General features: G+C 38.7%; 1 protein-coding gene and 1 long non-coding RNA gene across 9 annotated transcripts in view; one reads left to right on the top strand and one right to left on the bottom strand.

Moving 5' to 3' along the window:
- Lmpt (four and a half LIM domains protein limpet) overlaps positions 1-24,753 on the bottom strand; it is a 437,156-nt gene that overhangs the window by 106,743 nt on the left and 305,660 nt on the right. The window contains exons 1-3 of one of the 8 annotated variants that reach the window (XM_073986052.1): positions 9,301-23,509; positions 9,182-9,235; positions 145-5,148 (exon numbers count right to left, since the gene is read on the bottom strand). The exons of 5 other annotated variants lie outside the window; for them this stretch is intronic. In XM_073986052.1, the coding sequence (XP_073842153.1) occupies positions 175-5,148; positions 9,182-9,235; positions 9,301-11,430 (7,158 nt within the window). In that variant the 5' untranslated portion in view covers positions 11,431-23,509 and the 3' untranslated portion in view covers positions 145-174. Of the gene's footprint in view, positions 1-144; positions 5,149-9,181; positions 9,236-9,300; positions 23,510-24,753 lie in introns of those variants that run through there. 2 more of the 8 variants (XM_073986051.1, XM_073986053.1) reach the window with 2 other exon arrangements.
- Positions 831-7,928, top strand: LOC141403527 (uncharacterized). The gene is made up of 3 exons (XR_012412830.1): positions 831-6,492; positions 6,728-7,098; positions 7,353-7,928. It is a non-coding gene; the product is annotated as an uncharacterized lncRNA (long non-coding RNA).

Genomic DNA, 24,753 nt, shown 5'->3' with positions numbered 1-24,753 from the left:
TTTTCGTTGATACAAAAATTTGAACACAAAATGGACAAAGATAATTGACAAGACAAGGCAACGCTGTCGTTCACTGGGAAACAATCACCAAACAACACGTGGCGACCGAACGAACACCAACGATCTACGATCTACAATGAGTACTTGCACTGTATTCTGCCAGCAGCCTCAGTCTTAGAACAGAGGGTAGAAATTGGCATCTTTTAAAATGTCAAAGGAGTCCACCGGTGAGCTCACAGATGTTGCAGCCGTTGTTGAATTTGCCGTTGAATTGGAGGAATTTGTTGTCTGATTTGAATCCACACTTATTTCTGAATCCAATGAAGCCGGTGTTACACAAATACTCTCCTGAGGACTAAGCATGGACAAAACATTTGCCGAAGCGGAGTCCGGTGTGATTATCGCTGATACTGTATCCAATGATGAATCTTGTATTGGTTCCGGATCTGCACCATTAACCATTTCTTCTCTGGTAATTTCACTGACGTCGTTCAAGGTTTCCTTAGCCTTCTTGCGTTTCTTGATTTTCTTGGGCCTTACAGTGACTTCAGAATACTCTTCGATAATATCTGTAATTGGGTCAGCATAGCCGACACTGCTTCGCGGGGAATATAAACCGAATGAATCATCATTTGTGACACTGCTTTTGGAACTGCGTCGAGAGCGTGATTTTCGTTTTGGTGAATCTGTTTCCATTTGAATGCTGCTGCTACGACGACTATAGATCGGGGACTCGTAGTCATCGTTGTCATCGTCAAGGCGACTTAATATATCAACAGTGCCTTTGGACCCCTTGCGTGATTTCTTTTTGGTTTTCTTTTTCTTTGGTTTCTCGACTTCTTCTTCAACGACAACATCTTCAGGTCTGTAGCTCATTTCGTTCTCATTTTCCACACTATTTTGTGTTAAGTTAAATTCTTCCTCCTCTTGTGGTGGGGGCAACCTTTCGGGACTTTGACTGAATAGTGTTACACTTTCACCACCCAAACTATATCTACGCATATCCATGGATCCGTTTTGGAGTTCTTTTGTTTCTTGATTTTCATCATTGCACTGATCTTGCGGTTCGGAATCTTCAGTGTTTTCATTATTTTTCAACCTTTCATTGGCTTCGTGTAGCTCTTCGTCAGATAATCGAAAGTTCTTACGCCAATTATACTCTTTTTTCGGTTTGTAATTCAAATCCACTTCTATGTCGTCGGGTATTGTAGAGGCCTGTAAGACCGGATTGTAGCCGTAACGAGAGCGTAATCTTGTCGACTGGCGAGCAGTGACATTGGCATCGCCCAAATATCTGATTTCGGTGTCCTTTCGTTCGCTTTCAATGAAACTTGAAGAGAATTCTATGTTCTTGGATTTTTTGTGTGTCTTGGACCACAGGGCGTACTGCTCCTCCATATCGCGAACGGAATTCTCAATTGAACTGCTGCTCATCTCGTTAAGAAGACTATCAAATTCCCTTAAGATACCTGATTGTTTACGATTTCGAATTGCTTCGTCGTATATCTGATCGATGGCGAATGAGTCGGAGTCATAGGGTGAACTACTGGCACCACCTCCCACGGCCCCTTCCGAGTCATCCTGTTCCTGTGTGACTACTTGGTCCCAATCTCTGGCTTCACGACCAGCATAACGATCCATTTCTCGTTCAGCCTCCTCACATTCAGATTGTTCGTGATGGGACTCTTCAGCCGGGCCACGTTCATTGAAGTCAGAAATATCTTCGTCAATTTCGTCATCAACTTCGATAACTGTACGACGATCATCACTGCCGTTCGACTCTTCTTCTTCGTCGTCGTCATCGTCGCCATCAGCTTCGTACGGTTCTATTAACTCATCGGCAACTTCGCTGTTGTCATTTTCTTCGGCTTCAGCTTCCACAATGTCCATATCGACATCAACTTCACTTTCTTCGTCGATTTGCAGATAATCTTCCTCTCCCCCACCTTCTGCCTCATCTACGCTTGCCTCCGTATCAAGATCTTCTTCACTTTCCATTTTTACGTATTCACTTAGATCCCCCGAGTAAAAATCTTCTTTAGTCCATGTTCTTGATCCACTACGTGTCCTCACTTCTACTTGCTGTATAAAAATGAAATCGTCGCTTGGATATTCCTCCACTTGTTGTTCCTGGGCCAAAGAAAAACGTCGAAAATGGTGATATTCTTCGGGGTCTAGGAAATCACTACCTTGAAATTGAATGAGAATGTCGGGGTTTGTTATTAAAGCCGAATCGGAGGCTCGTCGATCTTCGTCCAAATAATGGGGATTTAAATGTCGGGAGAATTCCTGAAAATTGATGTTGCAGATTTCGTCTAAAGCATTGTCCTTAAGTGTTCGTTTTGCCGATTCAGCTTCAATGCCAGCCAAATCAGCCAACTCTGCTTCACCTAGCGGAGATCGACTTTTACTGGCAGATCTTTGAAATTCGGCATTTCTACGTCTCATTTCCTCCACGGATGTCTCTGTAGAGGAAGCTTCTACGGATGCCTGGATTTTGGGTATGGCTCCAGTGCTGCGAACTTCACTGGCTCCGGTTAATTCTGCCAACACCAAATCTTGTATGTGACGCCTTTCCGCTGCATTCATTTGTCCTGGTTCCACGGGAGATTCAGAAAATGATGGAGTTGGACTGCATGATCTTCGAAAACGTTCTGCTTCCCTGCGCATTGACTCATATTCTGTGCCCACAAGATCCATAGATTCTCCCACATAGGTGGAGCGCTTAAAACCTTGTTGCACCATTTCCTGCTTGATGCGATCAACATCTCGCATTTCCTCGGATATGGTGCGATCGTAATCGGGTGTGGTGGGAGATTTTCTCATCAATTTGTGACGTTCGGCCATTGGTAGGCTTGCCAAAAAATCTCTATTTTCCTCTGCCTCATCTTCTTTGGATTCTTTGGGGCTTAAATTCAACGGTGACAAGGTGCGTAGCTCAATTTCTTCAGAGGCATTTTTCATTCTTTCCAAGGCTTCTTCATCCAATTTTTTCTGTCGTTGGGCCAATGTCGTTTCAAAGACTTCGGTGTTTTTAGTCAGGGTTCTATTCGATGAACCCTCTAAATTAAGCATAACATGAAAGTCGGAATCCTGTGAGGGAGACACCGATCTAGAAGGGTTTCGTGAGAAAGGGGTACCATCGGTTGCCTCTGGCGAACGGGATGGTGTACGAGATCTTGATAGGCGACAGCGCTTTGCACTTTCACTGCTCTCTTCAGAGTTTTCCACAAATTCATAGACATATTCTACTGTCAATTGAGATTGTTCCGCTGTACGGGCCTGTTCTTCTAGGTCCTGCTTTATGTTATCGTTGATTTCAATTAGTTTACTACGTCGTGATTCCAAACTTTTGTTAAGATTTGCAGCTGTCGGTAGACGCATTGGACTCTTGGAGCGTGAACGTGACCTAGCTACACGTAGTGACTGTACTAAAGAATCCATTTGCTCTCTTGAGCATTCTTCCTCATCCTCCTTTTTTGTTGTTTCAGGCGATTCCACATCTGGTTCAGTTACCTCAATCGAAACTAGCGGAGCAGTAAAGGCAGCAGCCATTTCGGAAGACTGCATTTGTTGTGAAAATTTCTCGTTGAGTCCTTCATTATCTTTGAGACGTTGCTCGATATGTTCGGTAGTCGGAATTGGAGAACGGCAACGTGAACGAGATCGACTGCGTTCTGCTCTTAGAGATTCAACCAATAAGCTAACAGATTCACGACTATAATCGTCCACAGCTTGGGATGCGGACGCTTCGATTTCAATCGAAACGAGAGGAGCTGTGAATGGGGGAACATTACCGGTAGATTGTTGCATTTGCTGTGAAAACTTCTCGTTGAGCTCAGCACTATTCGGTACTTCACGTTCTGGTGATTCGCAACATGAGCGCGATCGAGATCGGCTACGTTCTGCCCTAAGAGATTCAACCAACAAGCGTACGGATTCCGGGTTGCAATCATCGTCATCCGAAGCAGATTCCTCCTTCTCGGTAGTTAGGGGCATTAAATTGGATTCGACTAGCTTATCGAAAACTTCCTCGTTGTGTTGAATTAATTTGCTACGGCGTGTTTCCAAACTGCGTTTAATATTATCGGGCGTGGGTAGTGGGGATTTAGACCGGGAACGAGATTGGCTATGATGAGATTGCAAATCTTCACCCAATGACGAGGAATGTGATCCACTACGTTCCGAGCGCAATGTTTCTGCCACTATACTCGTCGTTTCTTTGGTAAAATTTTCAACTTCTATTTCAATATCTTGTTCGGGCGAATCTGGTAATAATTTTGATTCAATCAGTTTTTCCAATACATCCTCGTTGTGTTTGATCATTTTGTGGCGACGTGTTTCCAAACTGCGTTGAATATTTTCCGAGGTAGGTAGGGGAGATTTTGAACGTGAACGTGATCTGGAACGTTGGGCGCGTAAATTTGCAACCAAGTTATTCATGCCGTCATCATTATTATTATTTTCGAAGAATCTGTTTGGTTCCGCTTCGTCCTGATGAGAATTGTCATCTATTACATTTACCAAGGGTAGAGCAAAATGTCCATCTCTGACTCTGGGCTGGTCATCCGCAACATATTCCAGGTGACTTTGCATGGAGTTTTGAGATATTTGACATTCTTCTTCTGTATTTAAAGAACTTTCCATTTCTAAGGAGTTGCCGTTTACACCGTTTAGGGAGTCCAAAAATTTGCCAATATTCTCTTTACTAAACTCATTGCTATTCAAATTTACTTCCCCAGTGTCATCGTACACATCAATCGCACTATTAATCATTGAATTCATTTCACAGGAGACATTTTTTGGTTCCGGAGTACTGGGTGCTGTATTTGATGGCGAAGGATTTCTTGATGTTGAACGGGAACGCGATGGATTCACTGAAGCTGTAAAGTCATAGAAATCACTTAGGCCCTCCATAATTAAACCATGCTCATCACGCCAGGTTCCAAAATCTAAAGGCTTATCAACGGTTATTATTGGCGTATTTACTACAGAACCTTGTCCTGAGCTAGGTGAGGGCTCATTCGATTCTTTCCACCGTTCTTCATATTGTTGCATTTCTTCTATGCGGGGACTACGCCTTAAACCAGGTGAAGCTGAGGAACGAGAAGGTGAAGCTTCCTTCTCCGCTGTGGGGGAGGTTTGAAGCTATGCATTTTAGGGGAAAAGCGGCAAGCAAAAGCAATATGAAAAGCATACAAAGCAAAAAAAAATATATAAAATTTTGAATAAGCTATGAATGAATCGGTAGCGGAACGTGATTCCTGGGCGAAGAAAGCGTGAATAAAATAAAAAACGTCTATCCCAGTATGCAAAATATAAATTCTAATTTTTGATTTCAAATGAAGAAATATAATTTGAAGATGCAAACGTTATACTGGACATGAGGAAGGTTTTATCCAAGGCATTGATCATAATGACCTGTTTCTTTAAGATGATTCGAATTCGTTCGAATCACTACCAAACTCCTATTATTGTAGAACACTTTTGTTTGATTGAAAACAAAAATGAATCAAATATTTTTCAAAAAATAGAAGTTTGGTAAAGTTCAAAGGAATTTGAATTCAAATCGCCCATATATTTTAGTAATAATTTTAAAAAGAATCGACACTAACTACATAATCCTTTAAGAAGCAGGAAGTTATTGAACTTAAACAAAAAAAATTGATTTCCCTTTAATGAATGTTTACGTTCATTCTAATATCAGTCTTTAGAAATGCTATCGACAGCTCAGACTCCCAACAAAGATTTAAAAACATGTCCTTACCTTTCCCCTAGGAGTGTGGGATTTATTTGAGAACGGAGGCGGAACGGAATCTGCTCATATTGTGCGGAACTAAAATCATCTTTCGCTAGTTGACACTCTAAAAGCGCCTGAAAATAACATTGAGCGCATTATAAGTAATTCGATCCGAATTTTCTAGCATGAACCTTTCCAGAACTTCATGGATGGGACTAGAGTAGATAACAGAACTTTCGATAGGGTCAAGGCAGCAGTAGGAGTGACCTCCACGGACATTGTTGGCGATTTAATTGATAAGAGGCTACACATAATGTTGAGGACCCTGCTAAAGCTGAAACTATTGCTGATCGATTGTACAACGCGTTTGGGTCCGCTGATGGACCTGTTTACCTTTCTTTCCACGGTTATGTTTGCAGGCCGTGTAGGAATGAATGAACGATCTCCTTTTGAAACGTTCTCAATTTTTTTTACGGCCGACGGTTCGGTAATTGATAGAATCATGTGGTGGAAAGGCTCTTAAGTAGGCCCGCAAAAAAGTTTAGTGATATAGATTTTCTATTCAACCATTTACTGAACCTAGCTTTTTTCAAAAGCCTGAAACAACAGGGTGGGATGAATTTTGAAGAAAGGTTCACCATTTAGCGATTGTGATAACAATAATCACATTTCGATGCTTTCAGCTTTTGGGAAGCTATACGAGTATTTTACACTTAAACGCCTAAAAGGTGGCTGAAGACAATCGACTGCCAGTTTGGCAGAATGGTATTTTTCTCTTTTGTGATTAAGAAGTTCGATTGCAGATATGGAACTACAGCCGTAGAGCTTGACTTCGCCAGGGCCTTCTACTCTACTGGTTGCCGTGCTTTCCTGCTTCATTTATGGCATAACATAAAATAAAACAATTAGGAAGGCCGAGCCAATTTCGAACTGGGTTGCCCTTTTCTTTTTTATTCTTTTATTTTTGTTATGTCAGAAATGAAACAGGAAAGCAAGGCAACCAAGCGAGGCAGCTTATGTACCCAGGCCTTAAGACAATTAAGTTTTTATGGCCTGAAATTCGGATTAGTGACGAGTTTCCTGTAGGGCAGGAGCTTTAAAGTTAAAGTTCGCGACCACAGAACGACCTGTTCGAGCTGGGGTTCCCCATGGGTACCTGCTCTACAATATTTTTGTGAGAAACATGCCTGAACTGCCCGAGGAGGCCTACTACATCTGTACGCGGACGTTGTGATATTGGTTATGTCTGGCCCAAGAGCAAACTTTGGCTTCTCTTACAGCCTCGAATTATGTCTCTTGGCTTGAGGACTTATATAAATAGTTTATTAGGTGGTTCCACAATCTGCTCAGCCATCGTGGTCAGGGACAAACATTTGGACTTATATCCGAATTTTAGGTATTTCTACCCGATCCTAAAAATTGCCCAAGTTAAAGATAAAATCTCTGATACTGGGGAATAAAGTAGTGCAAAAATTAGTTTGTTAGGTATCCTCCGGCAGAATTGTGGTCTTTCTAATGGAATGAAGCTCGTGTTCTACAAACTATTGTCTTCTACGCCTTTTTGCTTTGGTTCCTTATCTTTTCGTGTCAGATGGAACGACTTAGGAGATAGGAATGATAGGCATTGACCTACTGCTTGGGTCTTAGACCAACAGTTCGACGGTATGGATCCTATAAAAGGCACGTATATTTGATCCTTGAAATAGCCAAATGAATTTATTTTGCTTACCAAGGTGTCCTCCTGTACAATGTTGGTCTCTCTAATGGAATAAATCTTCTTGTCTAGAAAGCATTGTCTCCTATGCCTTTCCGGTCTGGTTCCTTACATGTGAGATGGGAAAGATGAATATTGAAATACTGCTTGGGCCTTAGACCAACATTTTGACGGAATGGGTTCCATAAAATGCCATCATAAAGGGTCTTCTTCGGCACAATGGTGATATCTCTAATGGAATAAAGCTCCTGATCTACATCAGACCCATTGTCTTCTACGCCTTCCCGCCCTGGTTCCTTGTATTTTACTGTCAGATGGGAAGGCTTTGGAGATGGAAAATATGAATATTGAACTGCTTCATCGGTCTTAGACCAACAGTTCGACGGAATGGGTTCTATAAAAGTTCATCATGTAGTACAAGTTATGATGGAGCGAATTCGGAACTCTTGATAGCAATCTGGTTAAGGATTCCCTACAATTTCCATATGACGCATCAACCGATTCGCACCAAATTTTACTCTTCGTAATATTTTGCCCGAGCTTAGTTTAAGTTCGAAGATGGTCCATATCAGACCACTCTTTCCTGTACCTCCCCCACAAAAGTTCAAAAATGTTCGTGAAAATGGTGCACACGATAATTGTCGAAGAGAGTAAGCGAATTGGGCTCTCGGATCGTTTTAATTTTTTTCAGCAGGTTGTCCTTGCGGTCCCGTTTACGGCTGTACAATTTGTTTAGGGGGCAAATCCATGCAACCTGAGATAATGGCCCAAAAGCTCCAAGTAACCTTGGCCGCACCAACTAAAATGGCAAACCCGCAAGATAACTCTCGCAGGGAGGTTCCGATTGGTCTAAACTTTACACATCGTATTATTTCGTGTAGTCATGTATCAGGTGGGCATATGTACTATATCGGTCCCGTCCTTCGAGTACCTCCGACATACAATTTGGGAAAAGTGCAGTTTAACTGCTCATATCGGATAGTTTTTTATTCCAAAAAGTTATTTTTGCGAGCCCTCGACTTCATTTTTGACAAATATAAAAGAATAAAGAAGAAAGGGGCAACCTAGTTCGAAATTGGCTCGGCCTTCTTTATTCTTTTATTTTTGTTATGTCAAAAATGAAGCAGGCAAGCAGGCCTTTACTTGCTTATGTACCTAGGCCTTTACTTGTTTTATACCCAAATTAAGACTGATATTTCAATGTTATAGACTGGAGTGGTTCTGTGTAGCTAATTAGCTGATTGCACCTTTTAGTTCAGCTCGGTAAAGTGAACTGAGATAAGTTGATATAAGCCTTGTAAGGAAATATTTACCTAAAACATAAATTAAACTCATTACATTTACAAATGCAGCAGATAACACCGACGACGGCGCAACTTATTGCTTACGTGAACGAAATGCTGAACTAGACCGGTAATTGTTCATCAATCGTTGTTTCTTTGATCGCTCGTTGCTCGATCGTCCGCTAATCTCATTTCAGTAACTAGGTCGACTGACCTGGATCGTAATCCCATTTTAATGAATCGTTCAATTGAACTTGGTACAAATCGTATCGGGAAATAAAACAACGTCTACACGGAGTTTAGTTAAACCTAATTCCGTAACAATAGTTTATCGTATGGATACAAAATCTTAAAAATAATGGAAACCCTAACTTTTGCATACTGGAATATTTTTTCCAATTTCATACGAAAAATCCAATTATGAAATTACTTATTTTTACTTACATTAGCATTATTATCACTTCTGGCAGTATCTTCTTTGGTAGCTGACTCCTCTTCCTATAAAATACGAAATCCGATTCATTACAACCTGTAAACTTATAATCCAAACAATTTTTACATACCTCCTTATTTTCTTGTTTTCGTAGATTATTTAAAGCTTCTTCATTCTGAATTTGAGTGGCTTCCTCAAACGATGAAGCACTTGGCAGATTCGTGGCTGTATCATAGTTCAATTCTTCACTGGAGGTGGGTTTTTCGAAATCACGTTCCTCTTCTATGGAAATTGCCTTTTCCCTCTTCCAGAATTCCGTGTCTTTATAATGTTCGGGCACAACATCTCCCCATGGGTTTATTGTCTCTTCACCCAAACGTTCCAAAGAACTGCGAAGACTATCATCCCCCGAGCGCATATCTTTTGCTGGGCTCCTTTTGTGGCGTCGATGGTGACCTTTAACTTTCAGTGTTGGTTCCCCGGTGTAACGGATCGGTGTGAATTCCGAATCTCCCGTGGTTTTCATTTCCTCCTCCTCCAATGAGGTAAACATTTTCAATTCTTCATCACGAGATGTTCGGGAATCACGCGATGAATTTGAGCTGCCACTGGAACGTCGCTTCTTGAATGCTATTCGTCTTCCGGATCGATCTTCACGTGACAGAGGTCTACTCTTTATGCCATCGAGCGAACGCAAGTAGTCATCAGAGTATTGTTGAGATATGGTTGTGTCTTCACCATCGGGTTCTTGTCGCTCCTGTTGCAGATATTGGGATTCATTGCTGGTAGTAACTTCGTCTGAGGCTTGAGTACTAAAGGAAGACTGTTTGCTGGAGGGAGGGTCATTGGAGGAGGCATCATCGGATATGCCGGGAAATAACAGGGATTTGGTAGATATAGAATAGGAGTCATCGCTGTTTTGAGCCAATTGTGTTTTCACCCGATGCGACACAGGTGTATCATCCTCTAGGGGATAGACTGTCTTCTTAATACAGGGTTCTTCGATGGCAGGAGTTTGTGGTGCACTATCCAGACTAGTGGCAAATTCTTTCTTTTGTACTGCCTCCAGCATTAATTCTTGTAAATCGGCCATCTCCTTTTCAGCTTCCAAAAAGAGACGTGCATTTTCTTCAATGCGTTTTTGTTTCAGTTCACGATCCTGTTCTCTGCTAAAAAGTCCTTGACTTTGTTCCTCTTCTGATTCTTCTCCCAGTTGTTCCCGGGCCTTGAGAATGCGTTGTAAGAGTTCAGCCTCCTTTTCTGCACTAGCCTCATCGTGTTGTTCGGCTATGCCACGTTCCTTAATGGAGGCAATAAGCTGACGCTCGTTATCGGTTAATTCTTCACCGTGGTCGGAGTCAAGCATTTGTTCGGCAATTCGCTGGTCTTCTTCCATTTGACGCTCTGCTTCCAGAAGTCTTTTTTCATTTTCTTCTTGTTCAGCTTGCTCTTCAGCTTGGCGTTGTTGTTCCTCTTTCAGGCGTTCAGCTTCCAAAAGTAAGCGGGCATTTTGTTCTTCTTCTTCCTGGCGTTGCCGGGCCTCGTCTTCTTCTTTGGCTTTACGGCGTTTTTCTTCTTCTGCCGCCTGTTTTCGCTTCTCTTCTTCTTCTTCCGCCTGTTTTCGTTTCTGCTCTTCTTCCGCCTGTTTTCGTTTCTCTTCTTCCGCCTGCTTTCGTTTCTCTTCTTCTTCTGCCTCCTTTTGTTTACGTTCTCTCTCTTCGGCTAAACGTTTTGCTTCTTCTTCCTCTTCGCGTCGCTTTTGTTCTCTCTCGCGCTGTAACTCTGCTTCGCGTAATTTTCTCTCATTCTCCTCGGCTTCTCTCTTCTGTTGGCGTGCCACTTCGGCTTCTGCCTCTTGTAATTCTTTGCGTGTTTGTTCGGCAATTTGTTTTTGTTTGTCCAGTTCCTTTTCCAAATCGGCACGTCTCATGTCACGCTCTGCCTTTTGGTTGAGTTGCTGTTTCAGGTTGTCAATGTCAGCTTGATTAGGATCGATTCGAAAGCCATCCTCATACAAGACACCATCTTTCATGGCCTTCTTTCCAGCAGCTTCCTCGGTAGCCTTGGCAGCGGCCAACTGTTCGCGCATACTTTCTTGTAGGCCTGCCAAATTGTCTGTATCGCTGACGCTGTCCGTGCCGTCATGATTGGATGACCAGTGATAGAGATGACGTACCACATAGAGAAATTCAACTGCGCCGATATAGCCAATGACTAGGGTAAACATTAAATCGCCAAAATCCGATAGTAAATCACCCATGATGACATGCGATGAGAACAACTAAATAAAACTAAAACAAACTGCGGGCAATAATCAGTGCCGTGGTTTTTGTTGTTACTGTTTTCCGATGTTTTATTTTCGTAGTTCCGATGCTGCAGGTATTTTTAACGCGTAATCTCCTCAACTGCACAATAAAATCCCACTTGCGTAATCACCTTCAAAAAAAATTGCAATGGGAAAATCGAAAATTGGAAATTCACTTTTTCTTTTGGCGTTTGAAGTGAGTGCGTGCGTAGGTTTGTGCGTGCTTTCGTCACTTGTTATCACTCAAAATGCTGGCTATGCAATAATTCGAATTCACAATTTTGCAAAATTTCACAGAAGAATTTCTTTTGCCAAAAGCAAAGCGGCCGCGGCGGCACTTCGACGACCTTATATAAAATTCACCACACTAAGCGATTGTGTAATTCACCAGTATAAGTATATTTTCCACTTTTTTCGTGTTAATATTTCAAAATTTATGATCACTTAATGGTCAATTGACAGGCTCTTATTTTTTCTATTTTGCAAATTTGATGGCCCCGAAATTTTCCGCGAATACTTGTGGCACCAATAAATCAAAAATTTCAAAATTTTAGCACCACCACCAACCACCTTTGCACACTTTACGCTGTGGATTTCCGATATCAAGTGTTGTTCGAAGATGTTGTGTCTGTCGTGTTAATCGATCGATATGCAACTAATCAAATCTATTGATTGTTCGTTAATTTCTTTTGGGGGAAGGAAGTCCGCTCTCTGAAAAATGCATCCGATTGCAGTGATCGTTGAGCATTAATTGGGAGCAGTCATCACTTTTGGGGGTAAGGGGCAATTTGAGAAGAAAACAAAACTTTGCGATTCGAAATGAAGAACACAAAAAAAAAACAACGAACGCGTGTCGTTGCCACAGATGAATCACGTTGTAAATCGCTGAAACCGGCCGTTACACGTCTGTTTGTTTTTCAGTTTTTTTGTTTTGTTGATTGATAAACCGAAAATCGATACGAAAATCAATTAAAACTTTAGTATAAATAAAAGAGGGTGATGATGATTTGTTTGTTTTCGTTCGTTATTTTGTGGCTAATTTTCCGATTGCATTTCTTCTTGCCGTTTGGCCGCTACAACAATAACTGAGGGAATTTTCTAAAAATGCGAAACGTTTTTCAAGGTGGATATCAACAATACACGCGTCGTTATTTCGTTTTCTCGCTGGTAAATGCCAAATATTTTCGTTGCTGCTGCTGCACCTTTTTGTGTTGTGCCTTCTCGCTTTCAGAGTTTGTTAATGATTGTTTTGGTCTTTTCGAAAAATAAAACCAAAACCTCAGCAAAATATTCTATGAAAACAAATTGTAAAGAGCATCTTCATATATCGATACAAACATTTATATATACATACATATATAGCCATACATATGGTATATATTGTCATATACATATGTATGTATGTACGAAAATCAACGCAGAGCAGACAGTGGTGTGAATAGGTGCTTTTATAAAGCAAATATCTCACGAATCTCAAGCCTCTCAAAAATAAATATGAGTTTCCTGTTAATCGCAATTAAATTGTGTCTCGGAGCGTTATTGAAATTTGTGCAACGAACCACACATGATCAGACTAAGGCGTTTGATACGGTCGACCATTTAATGCTGATTTCCGACCTTAAGAATTCGTGGTCAAAAACCTATGCAATATTTAAATGGGATTACCGCAAGGCAGAGTACTGTCCCCCATTTTATTTGGCATCTTGCAAATCTCCCACCTCAACCTGCAGATTGCTGCACAATAATTTCCTCCGAAATCAGTATCGACTACGTGAGTCCTAAAATTCCCATCTATTTGGCTACCATCACATATTTCTTCCTGGAGCGCAATCTAAAGTTATATCCGGCAAGATCTACAGTGTCCTTATTCTCTTCCTGGACTAGGCCATTGCTCATAATCCAAAGATTCTTGAGGTAACCTTCGACAATTCTCTTTGCACACCACACACATCAACAAGAAAAATGTTCTAGTAGTGGCACCTCCTGGGGCAAAGATAGAGGGACATTGATTATGACATATAAAACAAATGTGGATCATCTTAATGAGAAAACCAGGATGCTTTCAGTCAGGCACGTAATGTGTTTACCGAATCACCCTAACCATCGCTTTATGGTGGAGGATCCACACCCTAAACGCATCCTTAAGAACTTCGGGTGCTACCGTGAGGTCTTCCAAGACGTCCGATGCAATGGCATCAGTTCTCTATCATCAACAGGAAGTCTCCCAAGATACAGATGCAACAAAGTCCCAGCCTAATTCCTCCAGAAATTTTGGGTAGTGAGCGACTTCCTCCGAGGTAAACACGTTTCATACTGGTACTCAAACAAATACCTCTTCCGCTTCAACGCCCTCACGACAGCGAGCACCTATTCTACTGCCAATTTGCACCCACGAACCTAACTTACGACTGAACTGTTACAACAAAAGCAAAATCACCCAATGCGTTGGGTAATGACAAATAAGCGATTTAGTGACAACTAAACGCTAATAAACACTTTAGTCCAGAAGAATACCACCGACCCCTATCCCTTCTATCACCACCACCTAGACGCATCCGTAAGGACTTCAGGTGCTATCATGAGAGCTCCACGACATCATTCCGTCAACCGACTGTCGATAGGCGATTTCTCAAGCCATAAGTGGCTACAGATACAACAAAGTCCCAAACCAATATCCTCTACAAATGTCGGATATTGAGAGGCAAACGCGTTCCATACTGGTAAAACTAAAGTCCGGTTACAGTAGCATTTTTGTTCTCGAAGGAACGATAACCGTTTTTATGTATGTATCAGCTCCCCTTTCCCACACACAATCCAACGACGGTTGTGCAGAGCTGCGTCCATGGCGCACGTGTACTTCAGGGGGAAAAGTCGTAAAATGTAATGACTGCAGGAGAGTAGGTAACTATTCCCGCCAAAGTATATTACTTACTCTTCCCCTCAGGAAGTCTTTGGAACTTCCTCACCTCCTTGGTCAAGATCGGAGTTTGGTCCATAACAGAGAAATGCGTAAGTAGCTGATTTTGACACTCATGAGCCACATGCTAAAAAACAAGCATATGTGCGGCTTGCTACTCTAAAAAATAAATGGAAGTGTTGCTTGCCATTCTCAAAATATGTACGAGTGTGGCTAGCCACTCACAAATATAAGTTATTTTAAAATGGATATTTTTTCACACTTGTGTATGGTTTGCCAAGTAGTTTTAAATACGCAATTACATTTTCTGTTTTACTTTCTTGCTCATCGCACATCAAGTGTTGTTTTCAACCCTTGTAATTCCACCGTTTGTCTTATGTTCTCCGAGAGAGTGAGAGCAAAAATCATTTTCTAACACTGATTTTCAAACGTTAGAAGAACATGCAAAAGCTAGCATAACATTCCAAGCAAATAAAGAAAATCACACACAAACGAAACAACAACAAATAAAATTAGAATTGTTAATTTTTTGTAATGTTGTGTGTGTGCTTCCACTTGATAAGTCACTTGGCAAACCATCTACGATTGCAAGTTTTGTAACAGTGCAAAATATGATGGATACTTGTTTTACTTATTACGCACAAGCAACGGTCTTGATGCGTCGCAAGTATTTTTTGTGGTGGTGGAAAAAATACAGAGTGCAAGAAAACACACACATTAAAACGCAATAGGCCCAAAAAACTTGTCCGTGCACAATTGGCTTACGGGGGCAAGTAACTCATTGATGATCTCTGGTCCATAACCACCGTACTGTACTCGGAGTCATATAAGGTAGGGCATTAGGTAAGCACAATAAAGTCCTTCTGGCAACTTATAAAGCTGTCAACCGTTCCGTAATAAAGTACGCTGCCCCATTATGGAACTTTTTTATTACCTATACCCACTTGAAAGCATTGTAGGCTAGTCTGCATAATGCTTTTCTCACCGCTGTCGGATGTGTGAAGATGTCGAGTGCAGATGGAGGCAAGCAGTCCAAAGCAAATCAAACTATGTCCTACAACATCACCCTCCAGCTTTCTTTTTTGACCCATCCCAGCAAAAAAATCATTACCAAAGAATGGGTTTTTATAGACGACTACGACCACTAGAATACTTAGTTATTCTATGGCCTTAGAAGTCGAATAATAAGCTAGAAAACATATCGCTAATTTACTCAAAGAGTGACACAACTCAAAAAATGCATTTTCTGAGTTAGCAATAAAACTCTTCAAATCATGCTTGACCTTGCATAAAAATTTAGCACTGATATCTGGCTAGCTGTTTGCAAAATATGGTCCATGAAGTTATTTGAGTTTTTGTGTAATCTTTTTAAGTTGAGAAGTCAAATTTCAATCGCCAACTTAAAACACGTTTTTCTCGAAACTGGATTTTTTGAGATGTGTCACTCTTTGGGTAAATGAGCGATATGTTAAATTTTTAAAATAGTTGAAGTGGAATTTGTTTTCTATTTGAACACACTTCATATTTTTGTTTTATTTTGCTCTCTGCTGGATTTGATCGTGCGAATTTTACTGTGCCACGCGTACCTACATTAAGGGTTGTTCAAACGCTTACATGTGCAGCACCAACGTATGTGTCGACAGTAAGCGTTGAGCACACAACCCTGGGATTTGTAGTCTGACACGCACGTTTTGTGCCAACGTACTCATTACTTAGTAAAGGGGTAAAGTAAGTAGTTTTGCATTGAAAAAAGGTTTAAGAAATAACCTATTATTTTTCAGCTTACTGGTAATGCAGAAAGTAGCTTGTTTACATTGCTTTGTAATAGGTTAATGCTACTAAAGCATCGGGGATCTGCTGAGAGGATTTATATACCATGGTCCAAAAGCCCATGATTTAATTACAAATAAAATAATAACCAAAATCATCATCACTCGCACAGATTTATGACATCACCGCCATAATTTTTGTTTAGCTTGGTTAGCAATTAAAAAAATTGAATCACCACCTGTCAATGTCTCCCCTTAATGACATTAAAAATAGCTTGTCTCTTCATCGAATTGCTCATGCCAGACGAAATGCCACTGTGCCGGCGATAATAACGTCATCATTGCTGGCGGTATTTGTTTGGTTTTCGATTTTAAATGCCGCTGATGATTTGTTTTTCTTTTTTTATTAGAAAATTTGTGTTTTGAGAATTTCTCTTGTTGACTATTTTTTTGTTAATTTGCTAATTCCGTTCGAACAAATCTACATGCATGTCCATATGTATGTGGTCACACAACTAAACAAATAACATTATTTTAGCCAGAAATAAGAGCTGAAAATTAATAAAAAAGAAAAGAACTAAACCCAAACAAAACTGACCTTAAACACGCAATGTTTAGGTATTTGATTTGAATGACAAAGGAAAAGGGGTTTGGTTTTCTTTCTTTGAACCGCTAAAAGTCATATTTTTTTTTGAATTCACTGAAGTGTGGTGAATTTGGCAATAGCAATTGGCAAAACTGCATTCACCATTCTTACAGATTTCGTGTAATTAATATAATTTATGGTTGCATATGATGGCTGTCAGCGGATTTGAAATGCATTCAATGACGTCTGCAAAATAAAGGGTGTATACAAATATGTATATCTGCACATGTCTAATTTTTCATATAAACAATTTGTCGAAATACCGCCTTCAGGAATAGGGAAACAATTTTTAGTTAAATTATTCGTTTCTATTTTTTCATTTAAAATTAGTAAATACGCACCGTCTATGAACTTTGTACTTTCAGAATCCGCAAAAACTTCCCAAGTGTAAGAACCCTTTCTTTAAAGTTAGTTCAGGCGCAAAGTGTGTAGCTTATTAACATTACTTTCTAATGGGTTATTCGGGGTTATTCTTGTTTCACACGTAATACCCAAAATCACAGAGGAAGAGTCCACAAATTCAAAATCTCTGTGATATGCAAATTTCATAACCTTTTATTCTAAAAGAATTTCCATCCACAATATGATATGCATGAATTCTGAAATACATATGTACGTAAAATACTTTGCAAGTTATATCATTTATTTTATGCATTGTCTTGACATTAACATTAAAATGTGGACAACATTTTTGACTAATCCGTATTTTTAGATGTTCATAAACAAATGTATATAAATACAACGTACATATGTACGTACAAATGTATACATCTACAATATTGTCATTCATCTTAAATCGGAATAACAAAATTGCAACATCAACTGTTTCAAAATATGTACGTTGAGTGATGCGAATTATAAGTACTTTAATTTCATCCATTGTAAACTGTCGTAATAACTTAACCTAATTGGTTTTTAAAAGAGTCAATCAGTTGTTCGTTGATTAGGTGACATGGCAAGGTGTGAATGCTGAAAAATTGCTATGACAATTGTATTTGAAAGCTGTCACATGGTTGATGATTTTATCGTTTTAATTAAGATCGCAACTATCATTGATGCGGATAATTTTTAAAGCAGTTCAACGGTGTTTGAATATGTGAAATATTTTCACAGCTATCTGCTACTTAATCAGTATTTTAATAAGAAACAATACAAACACACATCATAGTTATTGAACAAGTTAGGAAAACAATTTCAATCTTTTATAGATTTGCTCTTAAGGGGAAGGAAATTGTCCGCAACGTTCATCAAGCGAATTGGAGGACACACTTCACACGGGGTTGTTAGAAAAGTTTTCGAAAATCTGTCAGGAAAATACTATATCTATCAAACAGTCTTGAGCTACATTTGTGTATAAATAAATTTATTCACATATTTTTAAGCGGCTTGGGTGCTGAAAAAAAATTCAACTATTAAAAACAAATATTATAAAAAAAAGTCATTTCCCAACAGTCATAAGAAGCATACGTTCAAAATTAAGTGTTTTTGAGCGCAGTTGTATCCGTTTGGTCTGCCTTTAGGCTAAGTTAGATTGATATATGTAGCTCTTAACCCTGTGTTTACACATGGCAGCATAGTTGACTAAATGTATTGATTGTCATAAAAACCAAGATAATTGAGCTTGAGGTCAATGTTTATATTTTTATTTATTTCCAATATTTCGAGATTCCTTGAATCTCATCTTCAGGGAGATCTACAACATAAAATAATAAAGTTACAACTTATTAATTATATCACAGCAGTTTTCTAATTACTAATAAGACATAAAACACGTAAAAAATGACGATCGCTTACTTGTAAATAATTAGAATAATAAACTTAAAAACTAGCGTAGTGTGACTACCACCGTCAATTGTTATTATTGCACTGATAATTATCTACTTATTGAACGATCTCTTTTCCGTATTAGATGCCTATAGCAGTATGCTGTGTTGTCCGTGTCCGTTTTGCTGTTTATTCTTTTTGTTGTTGGCAGGTTATTAATGTGGAGCATCCCTGTGGGGACGAAAATTCCAATTGTCGCAATTTAAGTAGTCCAGAACTAGTTCTAATCAGTACTAGTACAAATATTGGCCCCTAAGTAATGCGAAGGGAACCAATTGTCACCTTTTTATCCCCAAGTAAACGAGGAGGCGTCAGTTGCGACTTAATTAACTTAACTTAAACGACGAGTTGTATAAATAATTCACATTTACATTTTCTTCATAACTTTAATATAAATTAAGCATCCAATAACAGAAGCTAGTGTTGATGGAATGGTATAAAAAAGGAATACGACGGAAATATGCAAATCGCCCTCTTCTTCTCTCTACCCGCTAGCAATTCCAATTGTCGCAATTTAAATAGTCCTAAACTAGAGGTAAGTGGTACTAGTTCACAACTGACCCATAAGTAATGCGAAGGGAACTAATTGACACCTATATATCCCCAAGTAAACGACGAAGCGTCAGTTGTGTGACTATTTCCCACCACTTTTTTTATAAATAAACTGGTATATGACTGTAAACCTGGAACTAGTACAATACCACCTACAGGTAATGCATAGAGTGTCAATTGGTTACCTCCTATGACATCCCCATGTTAAAGTTTACAGTTGATTGCACTGTGAGGGGTCAGAAGTGGAACTAGTTACTGTAACGCTGAGAATCGACGAGTTTCCGATGCCGAACTAGCCCATCGCCCAAGCGGGATCTCTATCGTTAGTCTCTTGTTGTAGTTATGCTCTGTCTGCAACACTCTCACTTCATCTATGTTGGGTGCGTGGTTGTTGTGTTTACAGTGTTCGGCTAAAGCTGTTCTCTGTATGATGTTATTATTTCTTAATTTGATGTCCGATCTGTGTGCTGACATACGCGTTTTTAGTTTGTTCTTTGTTGTGCCAACATATAGTTTTCCGCAACTTTGTTCTTTATTACCACCACATTCAATCTCGTATATGACGTTATGTTGATCCATTTTTGGAATTTTGGTTTTTAATTTACTAAATATAGATTTTGTTGTGTTGTAAGAACTGTGGGCAATCGTGTATTTTGTTCTGTCGTATATATCGGATTTTTCTAATCTTTCTGATATATCTGGTAGATATATCAGAGATTTATAAATCTTGTTTGTTTCCTTATTCGTCGATTCTATGTTTGAAGGTTTATATTCATTTATAAGTGATTTTATTATGTGTAATGGAAAATTGTTTTTTGCTAGGATGTCCTTGATTTTGATTTTGTTTTCAAGGTGAAATCTTTCATCGCTGACATTTAATACTCTGTTTATAAAATTCTTTGCAGTGTTAATTATTGTGCGTTTTGTATGTTTCGAGAAGTAATTTATTAATCTTCCTGAGGCCGTGGGCTTCTGATACCAGTTTATATATATTTTATTGTCAGGACTCCTTATAATTAACGTGTCTAAATATGAGATTCTTCCGTCTTTTTCTTCTTCTACGGTAAATTTTATATTTTTATGAAAGCCATTTAGTTTTGTCAGAGTTTCTTGTATTGCATCTTCTCTTATTATTAAAAACAAATCGTCTACGTATTTAGTCAATATTTTTGGTTTGGGTTCCAACGTCTGCATACAGGTACTTAGTAGCGATTCCATAACTAGATCCGCAATAGAAATACTTGTATTGATTGTCGAAATCTCAAAACTTGCCTGTGTGATGAAGGCGTCCGGACAACAGCAAAAACAGCTGTAAAATTATGAATGAAAATCATCGATTTTTTTTTGTTTCCGTTCACATATTTTGTTTTGTTCATGTTCTTTTGTTTTCAACACATTTCAATTATTATCTTATTTATTTTTACAAAAATTTCAAAAATTTTTGAAAAACTGATGGACAGCTGGGAGACAGCCGACAAATGTATGCATGTGTTTGTAAATAAGAGTTGTGTTTGAAGACAAACTGTCTGGTGTAAACGCCTAGTAAGGGACAATGTTGAAATTTTTACATATTTGCCTTTATAAATCTGTAGTGCGATTCCGTAACTTTTTTTAATAACGATCCGACATCGGTAGTTAACGAAAATATTCGGTTGAGTTAACGAATGTGTTATTCTGTAACTTTATGTTACCGATAGTAGAAATCGTTAACACATACCGACGAATATCAATGTGAAGAAAAATGTAAAATATTATATTTTAATATGAATTAAAATATATTTTGAAGCTGAAAACATTATTTCGTCGCGAATAAAAAAACAAAAAGCGTTTAAGAAGGAAACAATTCAGGTTTTTGAAGGAATGTGGTTCAAATGTGTGTCTTTTGGGTGACTACGGATGCCAGTAAAGCAGCATTTCTTAAGATGTTTTTATTATGTGTGTAATTTAAAAGTAATAAAAGTGATAAAACTATAATTAATCTTTTTTAAAAGCGCAGTTGTATTTTTATACCCTCCACCATATGGAGGGTATAATTAAATTTGTCATTCCGTTTGTAACACATCGAAATATTCGTCGGAGACCCTATCTATTATATAAAACTCAAATGACGTTCGTACGTGAATCAAAAACTCAACCAATTTACAACCGATTTGTTTCGCGTTTGCCTTAAAATGTTCGTATTTATCCAAGGAAGGATCTGACGTATTGTATTTTTGAGATATCGCGAAGAATCCGCGAAAATTTGCAAAAATATATTTTGAAGAAAGTTAATTGTTTCCTCACATTTCGTTAAAGGCTTTTGTGGTCGACTTGCTTATTTCCACCTTTTTTAAATTTTTTAGGGCGAAAAATCCGCAAAAATTTGCAAAAATATATTTTGAAGAAATTTAATTGTTTCCTCACATTTCGTTGCAGGCTTTTGTTGCCGACTTGCTCATTTCCACCTTTTTCAATTTTTTAGCGCGAAAAATTCGCTAAAATTTGCAAAAATATATTTTGAAGAAAGTTAATTGTTTCCTCACATTTTGTTGGAGGTTTTTGCTGTCGACTTGCTTATTTCCACCTTTTTTCAAATTTTTAGCGAAAGTGTGTATGACGAAAAGTCAAAAAAATTTAACATTTATGAAGCCAAGATTTGCACTGTTATAATTCGCGAAATATTGCAGTGTACCATAGTTGCATCAAGCGAAGTGTTTTTAATCGACGCTCAAAAATGTGGCTAAAAAGTTAATTTTCGCGGAAACTACATATATCAGCGTAAATTAATAAAAACACGTAAATTGTAAAAACGCGTTGAAGCAAACGAGTTGTTTTACGTTGTTATTCGATTGACGGTTAAACCGTTTAAATAACGGATATCCTTCTAAAGTAAAAGTAGAAGAATAAGAATGAAGATTACACTTCTAATGTATCACATTTCAAAATTACGACTGAATCCCCCTTACGCACAATTTGATATGTATATTGACCATGTAGCCCAGACAGCATCAGAGTAATCTACTGCCAAAGGCCAAAATTTAGTGCGATATTTTCTCGAAAAACCCTATTTTTGGGGTACAGTATTTACAATATCCGTTTGAATGTGCTGGGAACCCAAGATATTTTAGTTTTTAGACGGTCCGGATCATATAAATAATAAATCTTTAAAATCCATCCACTAGAACGGCGAAAACAGCAACTGCAAAAACCGAAAAATGTGCGTTAAATGTTTTTGGAAATATCGCGGATTTAGTCGCGTTTTCTGTGGATCGTTTCCTTTTCAATGAAGAAACTGACACATCACTCGCGTTTTTGCCAAAACAGCGGTTTAAAAAATGTAGTGGCATGGGAGCTGTATCCGATTTATCCCAAAAATAGTGTGCGATGCTATATCCACGGCTCTTGATGGATTTTATCAAAATAGGTTTAGATCGATGTATTTTTTCTTGGATGATAGTGACATCGGATGCGCATAAAAAGTCTACTCACTTTGTGCAAATTATAAGCGTTATACCGTTTTTTTGCACACTACGCTGCGGGCGATGCTACATCTTTGCGGCCAAAGTAAATTCTGGCAAATGTTTACAAATTAAAAGAGAAGAATTCGGTGTATTGGTAAACCACATGCGCATCAAGCTATTTTGAGGATTTCGCGATTCACACGCAATTCAAAATGAACAACACCCGATAGAGTTTTATTTAAAGATTATACCCCATTTAAAGGAACCCAAAATTTATTTGAACTTGATCTTCCGTATTGAGAAATCAGGCAAAACCTAATTAAAAGGATGGATTAATAACTAGAACATCTAAAAAATGTGCAAAGGCCACTAAAACGACGGGCCAACAATACGGTGTATCTATAATCTATCTAAATGTATATAAAGTTCTTTATGAATGACATGATGTTCTAAATTAAACTTCCGAGTCGCTTAGTTAGTGGGACAGCAAAAACGCCATGAACATTGATATCAATGTTTTTTAATAAAGCAAAGTCTAGATAAATCCAACTAGCATTTTGAAGACATTTTTTATGAATTACTGATGTTTTCATGTTTAGGAGTGTAAAATAATAACGTGTTCAATGAAACAGGACTTTGTTAACTACAAGTAAAAACGATGTTAAGTTCGACCGGCCCGAACTTCTATACCCACCGTCCTATTGTAGCTGTATAAGAACGTTGACCTATGCCAATAATTCTCTGCCGAAATGTTTATAGCCATTTCATTTGAATAATGTGGCTATAAACTTGAAAATACCGAAGACCAAGAGTTATGACGACTATTTACAAAACCTGGACCTATAGCGAATGTTCTATGTTGTATACCCTCACTGAAGACTAAATAACAAATTGTAGGCATTTCGGGGGAATAATGAGAGTAAAACATCCAAAAAATCCAAACTCGGGAGGTACCGTTCTAGGGTAGCTCTATCATTTCGGTAGGATAATAACCTTAAAAATACCGAAAATCAGGCGGTCAGTTCTATGGGGGCTATATCAAAATTTAGACTGATACAACCAAATTTCAATACCAAACATTCTACTTTTTAGAAACTTCTGTATGTAACATATCGCGAGCTGTGTCTTGATTTCAACAGATAGACGGACATAGTTATATCGACTTATTTATGTTGATCACGAATATATGCTTTATAGGTTCTCCGAAGAATATTCCGATGTGTTACAAACAGAATCATAAATTTGATTATATCCTGGATCCTTAAAGTAATTTTCTATTTTACATCTGGAGGTACCATTGCATGAGGGTTATACAAAAACTTCGATTTATCATTAATTCGGTTCGAAAATCTAGAGGTATCAGTATTAAGAGATAAATTGTAGATAGATAACTAAGGCTTACACGGAAATCCAAAACGACGGGCTAGCAACGCGGAACCGGGTCAGCTAGTAAAGTATATATATTATTGTTCAGCATAAAATTCTATGTCGATTTGACCATGTCCGTCTGTCCGTCCGTCCGTCTGTCTGTTGAAATCAAGATACAGCTCGCAATTTTAAAGATAGAGAGTCCAAATTTGGTACAAAAGCTTTTATTACTTGCAGGATGGTTGGTATTGAAAATGGGATATATCGGTCCACGTTTTGATATAGCCCCCATAGAACGGTACCTCCCGATTTTCGGTATTTTTAGGGTTTTACCTTCATTATCCTACCAAAATGGCTGAAATTTGGTACGTAGTTTTCTTTTGGGGTATAAAACTTTCCCCCAGAATTTTGTCTGTATCGGTCCACACCTTCATATAGCCCCCATAGAACGGTACCTCCCGATTTTCGGTATTTTGAAGGTTTTAGCTTCATTATCCTACCAAAATGGCTGAAATTTGGTAAGTAGTCTTCTTTAGGGGTATTAAACTTTGCCCCAGAATTTTGTCGGTATCGGTCCACACCTTCATATAGACCCCATAGAACGGTACCTCCCGATTTTAGGTATTTTTAAGGTTTTAGCTTCATTATCCTACCAAAATGGCTGAAATTTGGTACTTAGTCTACGTTGGTGGTATAAAACTTTCCCCCAGAACTTTGTCGGTATCGGTCCATGCCTTCATATAGCCCCCATAGAACGGTACC

Source organism: Musca autumnalis, unplaced genomic scaffold (genome assembly GCF_047663935.1).
Source record: "Musca autumnalis isolate F117 unplaced genomic scaffold, ASM4766393v1 scaffold_4, whole genome shotgun sequence".
NCBI lineage: Eukaryota > Metazoa > Arthropoda > Insecta > Diptera > Muscidae > Musca > Musca autumnalis.
The sequence above is the reverse complement of the archived record's forward strand: the minus strand, read 5'-3'. Positions and strand labels throughout refer to the sequence as shown.